Source organism: Leptodactylus fuscus, chromosome 9 (assembly GCF_031893055.1).
Source record: "Leptodactylus fuscus isolate aLepFus1 chromosome 9, aLepFus1.hap2, whole genome shotgun sequence".
Taxonomy (NCBI): domain Eukaryota; kingdom Metazoa; phylum Chordata; class Amphibia; order Anura; family Leptodactylidae; genus Leptodactylus; species Leptodactylus fuscus.
Window position 1 is genome coordinate 31,370,038 of NC_134273.1, and position 23,517 is coordinate 31,393,554.

The 23,517-nt window shown below is 43.3% G+C and overlaps 1 protein-coding gene across 1 annotated transcript in view; it reads right to left on the reverse strand.

Moving 5' to 3' along the window:
- The window catches only part of TKT (transketolase), a 28,156-nt gene extending 6,230 nt beyond the window's left edge, over positions 1–21,926 (reverse strand). Inside the window, exons 1-9 of the mRNA XM_075287085.1 lie at positions 21,715–21,926; positions 13,470–13,587; positions 12,465–12,578; positions 11,780–11,877; positions 7,678–7,869; positions 6,901–7,019; positions 5,190–5,383; positions 3,843–4,007; positions 3,573–3,729 (exon numbers count right to left, since the gene is read on the reverse strand). Coding sequence (XP_075143186.1) covers positions 3,573–3,729; positions 3,843–4,007; positions 5,190–5,383; positions 6,901–7,019; positions 7,678–7,869; positions 11,780–11,877; positions 12,465–12,578; positions 13,470–13,587; positions 21,715–21,821 — 1,264 coding nt within the window. The 5' untranslated portion in view covers positions 21,822–21,926. The remainder of the gene's footprint in view (positions 1–3,572; positions 3,730–3,842; positions 4,008–5,189; positions 5,384–6,900; positions 7,020–7,677; positions 7,870–11,779; positions 11,878–12,464; positions 12,579–13,469; positions 13,588–21,714) is intronic.
- Positions 21,927–23,517: the final 1,591 nt, after the last annotated feature.

Sequence of the window (23,517 nt, forward strand, 5' to 3'; positions counted from 1 at the left end):
TGCCTATCGCGCTGTGCGAGCGGGGAGGAACGTCCCCTCCCCTCCTGATAATATTCGTCTATAGACGAGCACTGTGAGCAGAGGGAGGGGGCGTTCCTCCCGGCTCACACTGACTGTCAGGAACGCCCTTCTGACTGTAAAGCGCTACGGTACCAGGACCGTAGCTCTTTACCCGGGGAACAGATCGGGAAAGCCAACAGTGCGTTGAATTCAGCACACTGTTGGCTTTCCAGCAGTATATAGAACTGCCTGTGCCCCAAACCATGAAAGGTCCCAAAAACATATACTGTACTTATTTCAGAAATCTCTTCTTCAGTGCTGCTCCCTAATGTGTTTCACTGTACCGTATGTTGCAGAAATGTTGAGACCTGATGCAACACCAGGACACAGTATGATGCCTGCTGCTGCTTTTTAATGCATATAGGTTTCCGTTCGGGGGACACCGAAGCGGACATCCCGAACGCAGGTGTGAACCGGGCCAAACAGCAATTTGTATGTATATAAACTGGATACATACAGAATGTCCCATAATCCTGATGTAAAAATAAGCATTTTAGTCCATCTAGAGCAGGGGTCGGCAACCCCTGGCACGCGTGCCAAGAGTGGCACGCGAGGCATATTTTGCTGGCACGGCAGCCAGCCTGCAACCTTCATGCACTAAATTGAGAGAGAGAGCGTCCTTTCAGAAGCTCGGCTAAAGCCGAGGTGTAGGACACGCCCCCTTCCCTCCCTGCCACCAATCAGAGATGAGCCTCTCAGCCTCTCACTGCACAGGATAAGGGCTCCCTGGACCTGCTGCTGTGAGGAGCATGTGAGGAGCTCCTGCCGTCTGCAGCCCTGAGGAGGAGAGGAGCAAAGTGAAAGTAAAAACACCAGGTACATGTGTGTTACTGACCATTCTTATTACTGTCAGGCATTTGGGGTTATTAATTTAGTGTTAGTAACTCCATGTGCCTCACATTAATAACAGTTAACCCCATCATATCCCTCATATTAACCCCTGTGTGGCTCACATAAGGGTTACTGATGTGTGAGACATATAGGGGTACTAATAAAGGACCTATATAATGAAGATGTTCACTTATTACCTCCATATGTCTCACATATCAGTATCCCTTATGTAAAGCACACAGTTGGTTAATGTGAGGGACATGATGGGGTTAACTGCTATTAATATTAGTTACTAAGCTGTAATGTACATGACCAGACTTTTTATCCACAACTTTGGATAAGAGTACAGACCTATACATTTCAATTGACCCATATATACAGCAATTTTTTGTGGCTGTGTATCTGGGCCAAAATGTCCGGTTTTTAAAATCGGACACAGAGTACTGCATGTCCAACTCTGTGTCCGATTTAAAGAAAACGGTTTTGCGGCGGAGAGCATAAAACGCTCACCGACGCTCACGACCTGCAGGTTTCCGTCTCCTGCCTCTGTTTTGTGCAGGAAACGGAAACCTGCAGAACGGAGACCGGGCGCAGATGTGAACGAGCCCTTAGGCTCAGAAAAACGCAGCAAAATATTCAACAAAAAAGCTGTGTTTTCACAACGTGGGGGCCTCAGCCTTAGGCTAAAGCCCCACGCTGCAGAAACAGTTTTTTTGTTGTTGCAGATTTTGCTGTGTTTTTTGAGCCGAAGCCTGGAGTAGATTGAGCAGGAGGGAGACATATAAGAAGCTTTCTATATATTTCCCGTTCCTTTTCTAGCCTTTCTTGGCTTTGATGGAAAAAAAACGCAGCTAAATCTGCAACAAAAAAAGCTGCATTTTTGTAATGTGGGGCCTCAGCCTTGGTGTGATTCTATTGGGTGGCGACACTGTAACTAGATGCAATTATAGTCAAATCCAGTTCCTGGGCACCAGTGCGGTCACTTTGGTGTAAGTGTGACACCCATTAATTCCTGGCTGGGGTTTTGCAGTTACTGCACCGCCAGGAACTAAAAGTGACTGAAATTAATCTGTGTTTCACTTACAGAAAACTGAAGGGCCAAGGGACTGGATGGAGCATACAGGTACATTGTGTGTCAGCGCTTTACAGGTATGACCTTACTCTGCTCCCAGTCACATACATTACCACTAATTGTGGGTTACATATGTTACATTGCTTCTAATGGAAAAGAACATGTGTATCCAGGCAAATAGTAGTAAGCGCATGTGGCTGGGAGCGCAGTATGACAGCACCCCTATGTTGTGGTTTGTGCTATATGACGTTAGTGTAGGTGTCATCAGCTTTACAATTATTGCCCGGCACTCCGAGGACCTCATCTTTGATTTTTTTATTTAAATCGGCACGCCGAACAAAAAAGGTTGCCTACCCCTGATCTAGAGAATGAGAAAGCTCATGAGTCTGGTGTATTCATGAGCTACACTCAATCTTGGGACACGTAGCCTACTTTACTAGTTCCTTCCAAAGTAGTAACTCTCCTGCTGCTGAAATCTCACACTGCTCAATATAAGCTAAAACTTGTCAGTAAAGACTCTATTAGGCCGAGGCCCCACGTAGCGAATTGCAGCTATGCAGCAAGCATTTTTGAAATTGCAGCATGTGAACTGCAAATTCATTTATTTTTTTTCAATGGGTGGATGGGATTAGCCAGAATCCCATCTACTTTGTAAGTTTGTAGGTAAAGTAATAGTGAACATGTTCTCTGCGTCAGGCCAAATGCACAGTTTGTCGCCTATTACAACTTGTTAAAAAACATATGTGCCTTGAGCTAGGAGACTCATGTAGGAGGTGTAGCTTATGAAGACACTGGACTTATGAGCTCTGGCAGTCTGTACCCGACCTTACAAAGTGCCAATTTTAATATCAGAAAGGGGACGATTTCATAATGTACACAGTTTGTGTTGAGAAATCTGGTGCTAAAATCCTCTTTAACTCTTTGGGGTTAGCAGCTAATATATGGCATGCAATTCTACCTGGAGACACCAGTCTTCTCCTATTTGGAGGGGTGAAGTAAAGAAAGACAAGAGAACTAAAAGAAAGAAAAAGAGGATTTACAAAGGAGGAATGGGAAGAATAAAGAAATGGGAAGAGGTATAAAACAAAGGTAGAGTATTTGTTATATGTTTATGAGACAAGAGACCCAATAACAGAGATGAAAATGGTGCCCCCTACTGGTGCAGGTCCATGCTATTACGCGGTCTTTATCCTGGCACAGAAGAGCCTGTCACTATTTACCCCTTTTTCTTTCAATGAATGAGCTGCCACTTTTCTATAGGAAACAATAAAAACGATGGAGATCTAAAGAGGTCTGAGGACCTAATAATGACGGTCATACACAGTTCAGGTGTTTCGTCTTATGTCGGTGTCTAAAAACACTTAATTTCTCTATTATTATGTGTAAACTTCCTTTTCCAAACTGGTGCAAGGGAAAAGTAGAGTTGTTGTCCATAGCACCCAAGCAACCAACTAATATCTAGTGAGCATATCTAAAACCCAACCCTTTGCAGACCCTAAAAGGCTCAGCTCAGTTATAACATAGCGTGTCAAGTTAATATACAGAATGTACAAAGGGTGTTGACTTAGGTAACCCAAAGTGTAGTACTCATCAGAAGAGAAACACTTACCTATGGAAACCCCACAATGGGAACCACAAAGGTTGATGTTGCTCTCTGAGATGGCTGCCATTCGGATTTGGTCAAAGGCTCTGGTGAAGAAGGTGGCAAAGGCACTGGCAAAGGCAACAGTACGGTCTCTAGTTGTGCAGCCGACAGCAACACTCACCTACAAAAAGCAGAACATAGATAAAGATGAGGGTGATAAAGTGAGGCCGATAGGCAACCCTTCCCATATAGCGTTCTTCACACTGCATATATGGAGCTGTACAGAAGACTTACCATGTTTTGTTCAGCAATGTAACATTCAATGTAACGGTCTGGATGCTCCTTTTTAAAGAGTTCAGAAAAGGTGGAGTTTTTGGTGTCACCATCCAGGGCAATGACTCTGTCGTTGGCGTGGCCAAGTTTAGCTAATGCTAGACCGTATGCCTTACGAGTTGCAATCTGGAAGAGAAATGTAATAGTAATACAAATGGCAGAATTATTCTGTACATTCTCGAGAAGTTGAAAGGGTTGGCCAGGACCCCCGACTAATTTGACACGGCAGAGAAACGCAATTGCAAGTGGTACAGTTGCCAAGGCAAATGTCCATCAAACCTATTGCATAACGCTGCTATTATATGATATTCACTGGGTGTCATACAGTTGTTAGACAACCCAGATGATCTGTGTGCAGTTGCAAATCTTCATACTTATAATCTGGATAAAGAATATATGTCTACACAACCTCTTTCCACATTTGCATGAACATGGATGTTGGTGAAAAGTCCTTCTTCCCTATTCCAACATACATGTACTTGGTGGTGATGCCACAGACCCACAAGGTTGGAGCCCGGCAGTGTTTGACATCCAGAATCCCGATGTAATGGATGCCATCACAGAACCCTCTGATTTCAGTTGTTAATGTCTGTAGATAGCACCAGCAATAGCGGAATAGGCATTAAAAGTGGATGGGCAGAGGTGGGACTCCCTCTGACACTCACTGACCCCCATGATGCAATGGCATGGTAGTATCAGGGTTTCCATGACAGTTGAGGTCTAATGAAAGTCCCCAAATTTGCCATCTTTGTACACCTATTGTGAATGCGGAACAAAATGTTAATATTTTTTAGTTATTACTTTGTAGTTTGATAAAATAGCTACCAAGGATAACACAATGTACATCATCCACTTATGTCTTCAAATTAGACAGAATAACAAAGAAAAAGGCAAATTCAAAATAATTAAAAAAAAACAAAACGTGAGAATTGGGTAATTCTCCAAAAAGCTCTTAAAGTACTGAATGACACAGAAATATGACCAAACTCAGGAATATTCCATTGTGTATATACTATACATATATAGAATACAAAGGATTGTGATTTACAGAAAGGGGCTCTAAAGGGTTAATGGAGTGTAAATAAAACAGTTGGAGAACTGATGAAAGACGCTGTAATACTGCCGCTGATATTAGCCAACTGATACATATTGCTTCAGGGTGCTGTCAAATTGACAACTATGTATAATAATAATCACCTAAAACCAGAGACAATCATTAGAAGACCAGATAAGGAACACATCCAGAAGAAACCCCATACTGACCAGGCTCTGCCGGGGTGATCTTTGGGATAAGACGTGGACACTCACCTTTTCTCCCAATTTAAAATTAGGAGGAGAAGGCATCTTAATATTCTTAATACAGATGGAAGGTGCATCCTCCACTGGAAGTGCTGGGCTCAGTTTTTTCTTGCTTTTGATCTTGCTCTCTATTTCATTGATAACTTGTTCTGCCAGGTCTTTTGGCAGAGGCTTTCCATGCCAGTTTTCCTTATCTTCAATACCTTCAAAAAAGGAAACAAACCAAGATGAGATGAGATCCTGTTTTGGGTCCCTGGGTCTCAGCCACTGCAGCGAGTTGGAATCCACTGATAGTACTTGAGCACAAGAGCTGCCCTTTGCAGCTTCTCTGTTAGGCTAGGTTCACAGTGGGAAATTGGTAGAGGAATTTGAGGTGGTCGTCTTCCATCTCTACATTCTGGCCTATGCTGCAGCATAGGCCAGACCCCAGGATATAATGATCGTTGGGCCAGGAGAGGTGAGGTAACATAACAAACACTTATTTGCCTCTTCTGTGCTCTAGCAGGCTTCAGACCTGTTTGGAGACGTCACAGATGTCAATTGGCCCAGGCCAGCATCATTATACGTTGCTACACTGGCCTGGGTCAGGTGACATCTGGTCCAACATTGAAGAGATCTGTGGGGAGTGCGCCAGAGCCCAGGACAGGTAAGTAACATTTTTTTAAATTTTTTATCTTTGTATCCTCTCCTGGGTCTCTGATCATTATACACTGGGGTCGGAAAAGCCCTCAGAGTATAATAATTGTTCATGGGTGGTCCACTATGGGGCATCATACTGTGTGCAGGGGTCACAATTGGGCATAATAGTTTGTGCAGAGGCCACTATGGGGCATAATAGTGTGTACAGTGGCCACTATAGGGCGTAATAGTGTGTGCAGGGGCTACTATGGGGCATAATACTGTATGCAGGGGCCACTATGGGGCATAATACTGTGTGCAGGGGCCACTATGGGGTATAATACTGTGTGCAGGGGCTACTATGGGGCATAATACTGTGTGCAGAGGCCACTATGGGGCATAATAGTTTGTGCAGGGGTCACTATGGGGCATAATAGTGTGTTCAGGGGCCACTATAGGGCATAATAGTGTGTTCAGGGGCCACTATAGGGCATAATAGTGTGTGCAGCAATGCGGTTTGTGTGAGGAAAGGGGGGGGGGGAACCTATACCAGATGTTCACATTGGGGCCCTGCCACCATTCCTAGTTACACCACTGTTCACAAGCGTATTTCAGCTGAAAGGTGCAGCTGATTTTGAGATGGAATCCATCTGAAAATAAGCTGCACATTCCATTGTGTGAATCTGCCCTTACTGTAAATTATTTATTGCATATTGGGTATAACATACATATAGTGTTACATGCATGTGCTTCATCAAAGAAAGGAGCAAGTTATTGGTCTCTGTGACCACCAAAAAATGACTAGTTTTTGTTAAATTCACTACATTAATTAGGTTATGTTCACATCTGCATTGTGTGTATTCATTCTGTTTCATCATAAGATGTTTAGCTAACGCTAGACTGTTCTGTCATAGGGAAAAAACAACAGACCGACTAAGAAGATGAATCTAGACATCAATGGATCTCATGGAGTTGGTAGGGTATCCCTTATGTCCTCCATCAGCTTGCCAGACTCTTCTGTCTGAGATTTTCGAGTCTCCTAATGCAGATGTGAATGTAGAGTTATTCATGTGACATCTCTGCAGTCTGATATACACCATACCTGTGATCCCTTTGCCTTTATATGTTTTGGCGATGATAACGTTTGGTTGGTTCTTCACAGGAGTGAGCGCCTTACACAGCTCTTCTACACTGTGGCCTTCCACAACAACAGTATGCCACCTGAATATACAGACAATACACCAGTGTTACTAGTGCACAAGATGTGCGCATACACTCAGAATTCAGTTCACTCACCTAACACAAATTGTGGAACTAACCACTTTTATTTACAATCACATACAGCACAGTAGGGTCAAGTTGACGGACTGTGATGCCTCACACCATGGGCCAGGGCACACCTGTCCCTACCACTAGAGCCGACAGGTAGCCAGAAACGCCTATATCTCCAGTGGCTCCCTTGAGCAAGTGATGGCCCATTATTGTCAAGTCACAAGTCCATACAAACTATGAATAAAACATACAACCTGTGTCACCTACAGACAAGAAACCCTACCAAGTAGTCTGTAGTTATCTTGCTTTGGCTGCTACTTATTTCTCCTCACCTTTCTTCTAGACTATCTGGCATCACCATTTTCCCAATGAAACCCCTTACCCTAAATTATACCTTTGACTATGTAAATGGGATGGATGGTATTGTCGCATTACCCCATCTTACACACGATGAGACCTCTCATACAGACAGCCAGTACCAACCATTAAGCAGACACCACGGATATGAGATCATTGGCAGATCACACCAAAATCAATGGGATTCACCTTCAAAAACTCAAGATGTGTGCTAAGTATCAATTCACTCTAGAGTACAAATCTCACTTACCCAAAGGCCTCACAGCGTTTCTGATAGACTTCTAGTTTGTGCTGCAGAGGAGCAGGTTCACTCTGTCCCAGACGGTTGACATCTATGATGGCAGTAAGATTGTCCAACTTATATAGACCAGCAAAACTCATGGCTTCCCAAACAGATCCTTCTGAGGTCTCTCCATCCCCAAGCAGACAGTATATTCGGTAACTGCGAAAATAATGAACGTGATATTTATGGCTCCCTGCTAGGTGGCACTGGCGTGCTATATATACATGTACTGGATCCTTCCCAAAAACAGGATCCAAATTACTGCGCCCACACCCGGCGCTGAAGAATGAGAAAGTGCTGTGTCACCCTAAGGCTGAGTTCATACGGGGTATTATCCGCCTCAAAATCCTGACCAAAAAGACGGCTCCCATTGAAATCAATGGGGGCCGGTCAGTTCTTTTTTTTGGGAGCGGTTTGTTCCGGCTCTCGGAAAAAAGTATGGACATGCTCATTCTTCAGGCGGAGTTGCCTTGTGAATCCACCTGAAGACACTCCCTCCTCCCTACTAGGTCCACTTAGTTGGGCGTAATCCAGAGCGGAGCGTGCGACTGGATGCCGATGCACTGCAGCTACCCATATTTTGGACCAGAACCTGAGGCAGCCTCCGCCTCAGGTTCCGGACCAAAAAACCCTGTGTGAACCCGACCTAACAACTATACACCATAGACAGCACTCAGCCGAAAGCCATTCCTCTCAACTCCTCTATACACACGCACACTTGGTCCACCACTGACAATTTATAGGTGAAATAATCATACATTGTCAAATAATACTTCTATATCCACAAAACACAGTTATTAAATAGCTAAACAATACTGGCATACAATACTTAAATAATACCCTTATACAGTAAGTATAAAATACTATAAATTTGCCACATAACACTGACACATATTTTATACTGCCATTGGATGATCAGGCTCCAAAGGATACCACAATGCCTAAATAAAGAGTCAATTGTAAAGTCTGAGACGGTCAAGGGCAGTGAAGTGGCTAATGATTTTAATACTCTGTTAGTTAGTTAGTTAGTTAGTTAGTCCCTGAGGTCTGGTCCTATTATATGGGGGGCCTATGCAACTGCCCAGTAAGCCCTAAAACCAGCCCATCCCATTGTGTAAGTAATACCGTGGTGGACTCACTAATACTTCTTCAACCATAATCCGCACCTACTAAAAATTCTGTTAACTCAAAGCAAATAATTTAAAGGGTTTGTCTAGAACTAGCAAAAGGGATCTGCTGCTTTTTTTTTAAAACAACACCACATCTGTGGACAGCCCACAATATATTCCATTAATTTTCAATGTAATGTTAGATATAGGTTTTAGATTTTCATTAGGATTATTACATAATGTTTTTACATGTAAATCTATGACAATAATGAAAGAGATATGTGGTTAATTCAGCCTTAGCACGAAGCTCCACACCTACCAAAGTCTGCACGTCTCATGCCAAGTTCAAGAGAGGTAACAAAAAGGCGGGAATACTAGTGAATCGTGCGAGGCGAGGACAATGTGCAGCTCAAACAGACACTCCTCAGCAAACAGCCTCAGCATTTTATACCTGGCCTTATCACGTTAACAGAAAGAACTGCTCAAAAACCTCAATTTGCTCAATTACATATATACTGATAAAATGCAGTGTCAGTGTCGCTGTACTGTTATAGTGTTTCAAGGTAACCATATAAGACACGTCCAAGAATATGCATAGTATGTGCCCAGTGTACATTATATCTATAGGGGAAGACCCGTGTGTTACTGCCAGGTACTGGAGACGCTCCTCCTCCACAAGGGTATAGGCTACAATGTCCAGGAGCCCATTCACATTATACTGTTGGCAGGGTCAGACAAAAACAGTGTGGTCTTAATGGCACTTCTTTCTTGGTTTGATCTTCACCGCTCAGACATTCAGGAAATACCTATTTGATATGCAATTATTGGATTTGGGGAAAAGCCCCTATAAAGATAGTCCATCACCTTACAGAATGCTTAATGCATTAACATTTATACAAAATCCTGCTACAAAGGTGATGGTTGGTTTAATAGCACCATATCAAAAGCAAATGAGAGCATTGCTTTTACTGAGGGGTGGCGTATGTACATGCTCCATCCCTCCCTCTGTGTCTGTGGGCTGTGTTTGGGCCAGGATAAGTGGCTGATACATGACCTAAATCTTCTCAACCATATATAAGGTCTAGTGGTGAGTTTTAGGTACTGCAGAGCTGTCCCATGGACTTCAATGGGATAATAGGTCATAATACATATTGTATGGTGTATGGTATATGGTGTATGGTATATACAAGACTTTTCCCGAGCTGCACCACTTCTCTGGAATGCTCTACCCCGGACAACCAGATTAACTCCCAATTTCTACAGCTTCAAACGCAAACTAAAGACGCATCTTTTCAGACAAGCCTATCACAATTTCTAACGTAAACCCTTAACCCTCCTTTGTCCCCGCTCCCACATTTCCCCACATGATACGATGTCATCTCAGGATAACTTTATCTGTCCAAGCTCCATCCACATGTTAAAGGACACGACTGTTGACGGCTCATAAAGTCTTAAGTTTATGTAATGACAGAAACCTCTATTACAAAAGTGTCTGACCTCTGCATAAGCAATGTCGCCCCTGCTACCTGTTGTGTCACCCCCTCTACCTCATAGATTGTAAGTTCTTGCGAGCAGGGCCCTCAGTCCCATTGTGTGAAATGACTTTCTTTGTAATGTATCTTTCTGTATTTGAACCCTACAAATTGTACAGCGCTGCGGAATATGTTGGTGCTATAGAAATAAAATTTATTATTATTATTATGGTGAATGACCAGTACGCTACTGCCATGTAAACATTAAAAGGGGCTCTATCATTTGTATTGCCTACGCTGTGTAGAAGAACCACTGCTCCCAGCCCAGCATTTTAGTACTTGTTAGAGCACACTTTCTGCATTCCGCGAACGCTTCTGTGTCTAGCCACTGGCTGCTTACAATACTGTGCATGCGCAGCTCTTCAGACATTGAAGTGCAGCTTCAACATCTCTAGCCTCTTGCTTCTTGCCTACTGTGCATGCGCAGCTCCTAGGTACCCGACGCGTGGCTCTATAGTTAGCCACACGCGCGGGAATATCTGCAAGCATGCGCTTTGGCACCAATGTTCATACCCCAGGCCTCTTTTTTATAAATAAACTAGTTGGTCTCGCCACTATGCAAAGAACAGTGCTGTCTACTTCCTTATCCATTCTTGGTGTATCAGCTACTGAGAATAGCTGATCGGTGAGGGGATCAGGTGTTGAACCCACTCTATCAATATTTTAGCCCATAAAACCCCTTGAAAGAGGACCTTTCACCATCTGGGGCACATGCGGTTTAATACACTGCTAGAAAGCCGACAGTGCGTTGAATTCAGCACAATATCGGCTTTCATGTTCTGTGCCCCCGTCTATAGAGCCTCCCTCCCCTCCTGATAGTACTCGTCCATAGACGAATACTGGGGGGTGTTCCTTACTGCTGAGCGTAATCGATAGGTGGTAAGCAATGCCCCCTCTCACAGTACAGCGCAATAGACGCTACTGTGAGGAAGGGCGTTCCTGACTGACTGTCAGAAACGCCCTTCTGACAGTGAAGAGCTACGGGACTGGCACAGATAGCTCTTCACTGGGGGCACAGAACAGGAAAGCCGATAGTGCGCTGAATTTAGCGCACTGTCGGATTTCTAGCGGTGTATTACACTGCATGTGCCCCAGGTGGTGAAAGGTCCTCTTTAAGAATAGGCAATCAACATTAGAAAGGTGAATAACCCCTTCTCGATTAAACACTTCTGTTTTTTGGTTTGTTTGGGTTGGGGTTTTTTTTTACCAAAATCAGCATCGCACTTGTGATCACAGGTTGTTTGCAGTATTGCAGCTCAACTCTATTCACTTCAATGAAGATTTGCTCAAGCCATGGACAAGTGTGACTCTGTTTCTAGTAGAAAGCTTTTTTCTAATCCTGTACAACCTTTAAGGATAGCATTATATTACAGTAAGGAAAAGTAAACGCAACAAAAGGCAATGATAATTCAGTATTGGAAGAGTTACCTGGCCTTATCAAAGTATTTGGCAGTATAAGCCATTCCTGCCGCTGCTCCCAGCCCTTGTCCCAGTGATCCAGTGGCCACATCTGTGAATTCTTGTCTCTGCAGCACAAAACATTAAAAGATCAGTGCAGATATATGACATAAACCCAAGTCAGCAATTTCTAGCTGAAGTCCCTGGATTACTATTACAATAATCTAGTCTGCCATGCCCTCAATATACAGATGATACCAATGAACACAAGAAAGGGGTGAGCAGGTTGAATTTGTGGGTATCGTTGTTGGTTTTGAAGAAAAAGAACCATGGAGGAAGTTTTTAAAAGTTCCTGGATAACTCCTTTAAAATGTGAAACTGAGACTCTTAGGCTAAGTTCGTATCTGTGCCATGGCCTGCATTGTTTTGGTCCGCTGGGGCCCTCTTTGAACGATGGAGAGCAGGACCGCTAAAACAGTGGTTACATATGGAGACCTATTATAATAGGTGCCTGCCGTAAAGCAGCAGAGAACAAAGTCCTCCATGCAGGACATTTTACTTCACTGACTTCTGTGATGGACTCCCCAACAGAGAGTCCGTCACAGGTGTGAATTTAGCCTTACTTTGCAAACATTAACATTTCAATTTTGAAGAATGCCCATAGTGGTTAGGAAATATAGAGACACGTATGTAGCATTAGGATAGGAACACGCACCGGTACGGGATGACCTTCAAGGACAGAGTCGAATTTCCTCAAGTTTAAAAGTTCTGGCTCCGGCAGAAAACCAGCCTCTGCCCAGGCGGCATACAGGATGGGAGCTGCATGACCCTGAAAGAAAAAAAAAAAAAAAGTAGATGCATCGTTCCCACAGACTTATTTCATCACTGAGAAGACAAAACATCCACTAAAATATCATCACAAACATTACAAATAACGAAACAGTAGTAAACTAACCTGGGAAAAACTAAACTAAGCTGGCTGCCTTGACTGCACGATATGAAAGCATCAACCAAGGTCTGTCAAGCCTCAGCTCTAAGACTCGGCTGCATGGCGACTTTGGCTGCGACCTAAATTGTGTGACCAAAAATTGCTGTCCCCTGTTACTCCTTCACCAATGTATGTGAATGGAGTCACACTGTGAACCGAAGGTGCTGCAATTCTCAGTTGCAAAAAAATAAATAAAAAAAATGCAGCACTGCTTGTTTTTTTGCGGCTAGAAGTCATGGTCATGACATTCCCTAGGTTGCAATGCAGTTCTTTTCACTTACATCAGTAAAGAAGCTGCATGGCAACGCAGCGATCTGTGTGATAAGAGTCAGCCAAAGTCACTGTCTGACCGTAGCTTAAAGGCGGCCATACACCTTCAGAAAATGTGTTCTGCTGACAGTAATTTTTTTGGAACCCCCTTCCCCCATACACACTCAGTTTAGCAGTGTGTATATGTTCACAATAGGGAGAGGAGAGGAAAAAGATACTGCTAGACATCTCTTGAGGTGGCTTATGTCCTTTGAGAATTAAACGATTGGTCATGCTGAAATCCAACATGCCCAACCCTTTCCACCCGGTCATCTGCTGTTATTTCCCACAGAGGTTAAAATGTCGGCTTGTCCAGTAGACATAATGGATTCATCCAAAATTCATCTAATGTGTATTGTGAAGTCAACTGAGAAATTGCTGTTTGAGTATGTACTATAATCTTATATAAGTGAATGTACCTACCTTAGACATCACAAAACGATCATTGTTGGGGTTCTTGGGATCCTGAGGCTTGTACTTCATTGTATGGAAGAACAATACTGACATAATCTCCGCTGCACTGCAGCATGATGTTGGATGTCTAAGAGGGAGAAGAGATTACAAATTACACTTGGCTGACCTGCAAGATAATGTAAAACTATCAGGCACTACATATATTACTGCTTTACATAAAGTCTCCCTTCTTTTTGACAGCTCTAATGGATACCAGAACTGAAATTTCTGGGTGATGCTCCTACCAATTTTTAACAGTAATGTTTTTTTTTTTTTTACCTGCAGTACCATCTTTCACCATAGCCAATGGCTTATACTTTCTATAGATATTAATGCAACAGCGCCCCCAGCTCCAAATTAAGATTCCAAACCATTTAATCCCTTCTGTTTGAAATGAAATAACTGTAGAGTAAACCATCTGCTAGAAACCACAGATCCATCGTTCAACACAACAAGAAATTATCTGGGATATGCTCATTTTTAAGCATTAGGTTGTGCCGCCCCTTTAATATTAAACTATGCCAACTTGTTGTTTTTTTTATTTATAAAATTCTACTAGTCCTGGTTCTCAGCACCCTATTATATGATTTTATTTAATACCTTAAATTTCAGCTAAATTTACTATATAAGACATGCCCCCAAGGGATCAGTCACTTATCCCCTATCCTATGTTGTATCCATGGTGCAAACCCCTTTAAATGGAACCAGTCAGTAGGTTTATACTGCCCTAACCAGCACGAAATACTGACAGGCTCCATATGTGCTGGGCACAGGGAGACATATCTTCTGGGCCGTAGTGAACATGTCTTCCTGTGCCCGTCTTGTTTTATAACTATTATCAAACTTTCTCAAAGTAAGCCTGTCTCTTTTACCCATAGCGAACTTTCACAGAACAGCTTTTATTTTTCAAGAGCAGTGTTTGACATGAAAGTGATTGGTTGCTATAGACAATTTTTACCATTGTATTGCGGCTGGGCGCCGTCACTGTAGCTCAGCCCCATTGAAGTCAGTGGGAGCTGTGTTGCAGTGAAGGTGCGGGGCTGAGATACAGCAGATGGAGCTTTCCGTTCCCGCAGGAGCATTACGAAGGTCCACTCTTTACAAATTTCACCCTGTTTTCTTTGATGTACCGCAGCATGTCAGACATAACATTGTTCTTTGTCCTGTAAGTAACTCCAGCTGCCTGCGGTTATGCAGCGGGCTCTGCTGTGTAATATTACTCCATATGTGACGTATACTGTAGTAAATCTCCATGCAGGTTAGAACACACACTCATATACATGCTGGAAATACTGAGTACTTATCCTTACAGTGCACTATAAAGGTTACATCCAGGATTTAGGATCGCTTATATTTGTTAGGTCCAAACAAAAGAAGTATTCTACATGCATTGTTAATATGTCCAACCCTGCAAACTGCGCTTATACTTAGCCGGCGTCTAGATCTGTCTCCTCTTCACAGCCTGAAATAGGGAGCAGGTGAAGGTGAAAATAAGATCACAGGTCAGAAGACTGTACAAGAAAAGCAGCAACAGAAGTCCCTAGGCACATAGCACAGCATAGAGTATCTGTATGGAGGCATAAGGAGTCCGTATGTCGCCATACTACAGAGCCATAGGCATTCCATGTGCCGCCACATGGTGCCTACGCACAAATATTTATATTTTAGGCCCCTCCATAAAGATGTTTTGGTTCACATTTGCGTTGGGAGTCTCTTGCACAGATTCCAACAAAAATCCTGGATGGAAAAGTCCAGCAGGAAGGGCCTTTCCATTCAGAAAAAACGACAAGCACCGTAACAGATACCCGACAGACCCCATTATACTCAAAAGGGTCTGTCAGGCTCCATTGCTCTCCGACATTGGATAGATTTACCTGTACTGATAATTCTATTTTTAACAAAACAGAAATACAGAAAGACACACACAGATGTGACTCCAGTCTTAAGATAGCTTGAATTTGGCTAAGGCTTCGGTCACACCTGGGTTGGGTGACCATTTGGGGACTCTGTCCCCAATTACACTTGAAATATGATGAGTCTGTGAGGAAATCTGGCGGACCCCATTATAGTCTATGAGGTCCACAGGTAGCCACTTTTTAAGCAGAATGGATGAGTTTTATGTTTTTCAGGTCCCCAAGTGGACCCGAAAAATGGAAACCCCAACTCTAGTGTGAACCTAACGTAAGAACTCCAGTTACTCTTGAAATCAATTCAATACAATGTCAGAAAAACCTGGCAAAACCCATGACAGACTGACTACAAGTCACAACACTACAACTTGATGGCCACAAATACGATAGACGCCCTGTGATAGATTAAGTAATATGATAAAATCCTGTTGTTTTGTCAAGCTGGTTATCTTGTGATAATATCTGGATATGTTCAGCCAAAATATACAACATCTTGTAGACTAGATGTCCATTATGCATGTACTTGTACGTTCCATGTTTCTAGTTACAAAAATTCTGCAAGATCCTTCTAGTTGTGAAATTGCGGTACTAGTTATATTAAATAACACAACCATTGGGAAATAGTCACTTTCCTCACTAGTGTAATACCCCCCTCCATTCTCATTGCATGATGCCTGTTCCTCTTCTAAGTCCTTACACAACAGTCCCATGTGTCCTAACAGGACCGCAGCTCCGCAATGTGGTGTATAATACCGTGCATTACAGAAGACTGATCCAAAAATTCCACTGCTAGCAAAAAAATGCATATTCAGGGCAAGACAAGTAAAGACGGTTTAAAGGCCTGACTGCCCACAAGGAATTGCACATGCCAACTCATCACTTACTAAAGCAACATTGGGAACATGGCTATGGACTCATTGCTAAATAGAATTACAAGTTAAACATTGATATTTCTATTATCTATACAATATCTAGCTAATATTTTATAATATCTATCCATCTAATATCTAGCTCTATAATATATTTATAGTATCTTTATATGTATCCATCATATAATTATGTATCATCTATCTTTGATACTTAGTCACATAGATAGATAGATAGATAGATGACAGATGATTGATAGATAGATAATAGATAGATAGATAATAGATAGACAGATAATTCCGCCCGCATTTTGCAAAAAGTAGCAAACCCCATGTATAGACCCTCACAGGGGTCTTTATCAACTTGAAAATGATCATTGTGAGAGTCTATACATGTGGTGGCGTAACTAGCAATGGCTGGGCCCCAAGGCGAACATTTGACATGGCCAGGATCGGTAAGTAAAATAGGGTCCGTAGTTAACGGCTTATTTATAAAAAAAAAAAAAAAAAATTCAGCTGTGGTAGCGGCTGCCGCCGGGCTCCCTAATGTCCCAGTCTCTCTCTCTCTCTATACAATATATATATATATATATATATATATATATATATATATATACACACATATACACACACACACACACATACTGTATACATACACACTGTGTACTAGCAAACTTGATTCTTTTCATTTCTAAACTTATATTTCCTCGGTTTTCGATATCACTTCTTCCGTTTTTAATGCCTCTTACAAAATCTTTACCTCAAGTGTCGCAGGAACTTTCTTCATTATTGGTAGATGGAAAGGTTGAAACATTATGGAGAAGTCTTCTGGGATTGCCCCATACATACAATGAATATGAAGTCAGTCGGCCTCTTCTCTCTAGATAAATATCTAGTCTATAGCTTCCATACCTTACAGTATCTTATAAGACATATATCACTGTAAGGCTCCATTCAGATCACATTTTTTACGCTAGGTTCACACTAGTGTTCAGGGATTACATCCTCCATTGCGCTTAAAATAGGTGGAGAGAAAAGTCCTCCCGATATTGGGCAGAATCCAGGTAGAAACCCGGCGGACCCATTATAGTCTTCTATGCTGATAGGGTGAAGTTTTTCTGGTCCCCATGCAGACCTGAAGAAAGGAAACCCGAAGGCTAGTGGGAAGTTAGTGTTACATGTGTTTTTTACATCCATTTAACGGATGCACAAAAACGGACACAAGCTGATAGTGATCCATTTACAGAGACATCACTGTTAAAATAAATAAATAAGAGTTTTTCTTTTTTTAATCACTGATGTCTATGTAAACCGATCACTATCAGATTGCATCCGTTTGTGTCTGTTTTTTGCATTCTATCAATGGATGTAAAAACCATGATCTGAATAGAGCCTTACTCAGGTAACATTATCAATATTTTTTTTTTAGCTTTTAGTAACAACTATTCTATGGCAATTCAGCCATTTCGGCTGACCCTATATTGTCATTATAAACACCCTACTATATTACATCCCACCTTGTATCTTGGATTTAGAGTAACAGTCTCTCTAATACTAGGACAACTCTTTGGATACAATTGATATTACGCTCTACAGTCATGAGCCGTGCAGCTGCCAGAATATTCGGCCCTGCTGGTTATGAATGGGGAAGGATATTGGAGGGATTTCCACACATCTGGGATGTTCGGGATGTGTTTGGTCAGGACACACTATGGCGAGGCTGCGAGATAGCGGGAGCCTCAGGACATCTGGCACCCCGGCGTACCAAGGGCATCTTGTGTTTTTGTTATTCATTCGTTCTGACTTTGCTTTTCTGTGTGAAAAAAAGCAGAAATGATTGTGCTCTGGGCCAGAAATCGCCCATGAGTTCAGGCTCAGACACATTCCACATTGTGGAATTCACAGAGTCTATTATATTAGTTCGGCTTCACTTTCCTGCGCCAAAGCCACAGTCATAAAATCAGTTCTGACAGCTTTACTGTACCGCCTTACAATTCTGTCCAATCTTTCAGAAGGGTGATGTTGAGAGGTACTATTTATGAAGTGTCTTGGGGCAAAATGATATGACTATGATATGAATACATTTAATATCAACTTGTTAACCCCTTCGTATAGGAAAAAATGTAATCTATTGTTCATCCTGAGCTCTCTGGTTCATTAAAGGGATGATGCCACAAGCAATATTTATGCTCTAGAGCAGGGGTAGGGAACCTTTGGCTCTCCAGCTGCTGTGAAACTACAACTCCCAGCATGCTCCATTCACTTCCATGGGAGTTCCCAGAACAGCAGAGCCAGTATGCATGCTGGGAGTTGTAGTTTTGCAACAGCTGGAGAGCCGTACGTTCCCTACCCCTGGTCTAGAGGATCAATATGTGATCAGCAGAGGTCTGACCTCTATCCTGAGAATGGGGGTGTGGTACTCCCCTATAGTGCATTTAGCCTGACAGCATCCGGGGTGAACGTAAATGTGTCATTTGTTGGGCAGGATAAATCTGCACTCCCATTACCATCAACAGGAAGATGGCAGAGTGCTGTACTTTCACTATCGGGTGCTCCCATGGAAGTGAATGGAGCGCGGAAGCATCTCATCCAGTATGGACACACCTACACCCCGTTCTGGTTGGAATGCCAAGTCCGCTATAACACCTACAAAAGCAGAGCCGTGGCACAGGAAGAGTGATGTGGTGGAAGGATATAAAGGGGGAAACCCCATTTTGTTGTGTGTGTGTGTGGGGTTAACCTAGCATTAACTAGTCTAATAGGTGCTGGATATCAGATTTTTTTCTTAATCTGAGTATCTACTCATTGCCATGTCTAAATGAAAATCCCTCTGTATTATTAGCACTGTCATGTCAGTTTACGCTCCTTCCCACGCCCGCGGCACTCCTTTTTCTGGGACAGGTAATTCACTGCTTTTCCTTTCTTGCACAAGTATGTTTTTACATTGTGCTTGGAGGTTTGTAGCCTTGGCATTACTTCCTGGACCATGGGGACCTCTACTATTTCCTTGTAGCATTGCTTCGCTTATACACAGGACATGTAATGGTGTAGAAACACTGGACATTTCTGTACAAGGAACCACATTCCATCTGACTGACTTTATGGGACACTCCGCTTATAGGAACAATTGTCTGAGCTTCCATTGAATTGCTTTTGGACTCCACACCTGCAGGAAATGAACAGAGAGGTCGCTACCCAAAAACAGTTTAATGGATACAAAAAACGGTTGAAAGCCAATGGAAGCTGATAACTATTGGAGTGAATGGTAAATAAAAATGGATCAGGTAGCTCAAGTTCACATCTGTGTTGTGGTCTCTCCATCATCGGGGTCCCCAAGGATACCCAAATGACATAGAGATGGAGCGCTGAAACAGTGGCTACACACCAAGACCAACAGACCCCATTGACTATAATGGGGACTGCAAGGTGTGTGCTGTAAAATAGCAAAGAGAAAAGTTCTCCATGCAGGTCTTTATGCTGATTTTCAGCAGTTTCTGGGACAGTCTCCAATGGACACAGACGTGATCAGATGTTATCCTTACTGAAGTACAGATAAAGTGGAACAAACCACTCTTTTGTGTATTTTCTTTTTGTATTCTCAAAACTGATCAGTTAAGCTGATGATCAAGTCTTGATGTGAATGCCCCCCTAAGTGGTGTGTGGATCTGTGGAGAACAGACAGCACATGGATGGCATCTACATGCTGACAGCGCTTTCCATGGACCATCTCAATAGAAAAGATTGCTCAGCTAAAATGGCCCCCAGATGGAGTTGTAAAAGTTAGGGTAAATTCAGACTGAGTTTTTTGCTCAGGATTTTGAGGCCGTATTCACCTCAAAATCATGACCAAAAAGATGTCTCTCATTGAAATCAATGGGAACCGCTCACATGCAGGAACAAGCCGGCTCCTGGAAAATGAAGTGAGGTGCTCATTCTTCAGGCTGTTTCGGTTCACAATTCGATCTGAAGACACTCCCTCCTCCGGACTAGGCCCATTCATTGGGCCTAATCCGGAGCGGAGTGCGTGACTGGCTGTCTGTGCAGTGCACCGGCTTTCAGTCACGGCTACCCGCTTTTTGGTCCGGAACCTAAGGCGGCCTCCGCCTCAGGTTCCGGACCAAAAAACTCTGTCTGAACTTACCCTTAGTGCATGTGCATGGGGCCATCGAAGAGAATGGGTATGTACCGTATCCGTCATTACAGATCCACAATAACAGATAGAATACAGACCAAAAATATGGTGGTGTACATGGAGTGCTTAGTGTACGTTCTACACATATCATCATATATCTATCACATGTACTATCTACATATCTGATGGGAATTAACCAGAAAATTGTATTGTGGCAATATCTAACAATGTGGCCCTCGGAGCAGAAACTATTATGTACCCCTACATGAAAGTGTCTCCTCTTCATTCAGCCCATCTTCATTTAAGAGACCACAATCAAACTGAAGTGTCCGTGGAGCAGTCACCCAGTAAATTTAGGGAAGAAGATGAAAAAGAAAATTATGAAGAACCCCGAGTATGTCATGCTCATGGAGGCCAGTGCCAGTCACCAGGGAGTTATTAATTTATGTGTATGGGACCATAGAAAACACAGACAGAACACAGACACTACCTACGTGACACCCACCCTCGTCTTCATAGCCTTCTACATGACAATATTTCCTTGCATGGAGTCTAATGTTCTCCAAGCACGATCACGGTGTCTCAAATTAACAAAGAATACCACAACACGTGCCTGGTCTGTCTGTGATGGCTACGAGCCCAGCCTGATAGGCTTTACTGATGGAGAAGAGTCTGTCAGTCATTTCTGTGACTCCGTCATATTGGCAGGATGATTGGCGATGCATGCCGTGCTATTCTTTCCATCAACTCTGCCAAGACGGTCAACGTGCTAGAGTGAACAGCGCCTAAAGGTGTGCTCACACCTGGACAGACAGTATACGGACCAATTCACTTCTATGGCCTCATACAGATGTGCATAGTATTTACTGATCAGTGTCTGAGCTGGAGACACCACCAAGACGACATGGAGCTGATCTTATTCCAGTCTATACTGATTGCACAGATTCGTCCATTCATGTGTAAGACATTGTACAAGTCTTTTGAGGATACGGGATTATGGATGATGTGCGGATGCAATGCGGGCATGTTTTTGGCAGAATACAGTAAATTGGGCAAGTTACCTAACACATAGAGACCCTTACCTGTCTGTATTATAGACATCAGCTCATACACAAAGAGCACAATAAAACCTGACATGTGTGAACCCTGCCCAACACAACTGATGTGCACTTTGAATGGAAATTCCCCTGGTGTGTATCTCTATGTATACTCGGTGCAGCTAGTGGCATAAGGGATGTGACACGACCTGGTGCCAGGCACTGCCATAGCCCCTACAGACATGACTGGCAGGTGGGCACACTACTCACCCGGAGCCGGCGGCAGTCGTGGCCTTGATGGACTGGATCCTCAGCCTGTTGGCCGTGTCCTTCAGCGCCTGCAGGGTCTGCTGGTCGGGCTTGTGATAATCCGCCATGGTAAAGCTGCGGCTGCCGGGGATTAGTGAGGAGTGTGCGGGCACTGACAGCTGGAGACACCCGGGGGACCGCACACCGAGCGCCAATAAAGGGAGACAGGAGAGGGCGGGCACGGAGGAGGCGGCGGCACAGGAAAGAAAGGGGAAGGACCGGGGACATGACAGGAGGGGTGTGCGCCATACTGGAGCCTCCTGCTACACCACTGACACCTACATAGAGCAGCGGCGGATAGAGGGACTGGGGTACTGCTGCTACACCACTGACACATACATACATACATAGAGGGACTGGGGTACTGCTGCTACACCACTGACACATACATACATACATACATACATACATACATAGAGGGACTGGGGTACTGCTGATACACCACTGACACATACATACATACATACATACATACATAGAGGGACTGGGGTACTGCTGCTACAGGACTGACACATACATACATACATACATACATACATAGAGGGACTGGGGTACTGCTGATACACCACTGACACATACATACATACATACATACATACATACATAGAGGGACTGGGGTACTGCTGCTACACCACTGACACATACATACATACATACATACATACATAGAGGGACTGGGGTACTGCTGATACACCACTGACACATACATACATACATACATACATACATAGAGGGACTGGGGTACTGCTGCTACACCACTGACACATACATACATACATACATACATACATAGAGGGACTGGGGTACTGCTGATACACCACTGACACATACATACATACATACATACATACATACATACATAGAGGGACTGGGGTACTGCTGATACACCACTGACACATACATACATACATACATAGAGGGACTGGGGTACTGCTGCTACAGGACTGACACCTATATACATACATACATACATAGAGCTGCGGCGGATAGAGGGACTGGGGTACTGCTGCTACACCACTGATACATACATACATACATACATACATACATAGAGGGACTGGGGTACTGCTGCTACAGGACTGACACCTATATACATACATACATACATAGAGCTGCGGCGGATAGAGGGACTGGGGTACTGCTGCTACACCACTGATACATACATACATACATACATACATACATACATACATACATAGAGGGACTGGGGTACTGCTGCTACAGGACTGACACCTATATACATACATACATACATAGAGCTGCGGCGGATAGAGGGACTGGGGTACTGCTGCTACACCACTGACACATACATACATAGAGGGACTGGGGTACTGCTGCTACAGGACTGACACCTATATATATATATATATACATACATACATACATACATAGAGGGACTGGGGTACTGCTGCTACAGGACTGACACCTATATACATACATACATACATAGAGGGACTGGAGTACTGCTGCTACACCACTGACACATACATACATACATAGAGGGACTGGAGTACTGCTGCTACACCACTGACACCTACATATATACATACATACATAGAGGGACTGGAGTACTGCTGCTACACCACTGACACCTACATATATACATACATACATAGAGGGACTGGGGTACTGCTGCTACAGGACTGACACCTATATACATACATACATACATACATAGAGCTGCGGCGGATAGAGGGACTGGGGTACTGCTGCTACACCACTGACACATACATACATACATAGAGGGACTGGGGTACTGCTGAT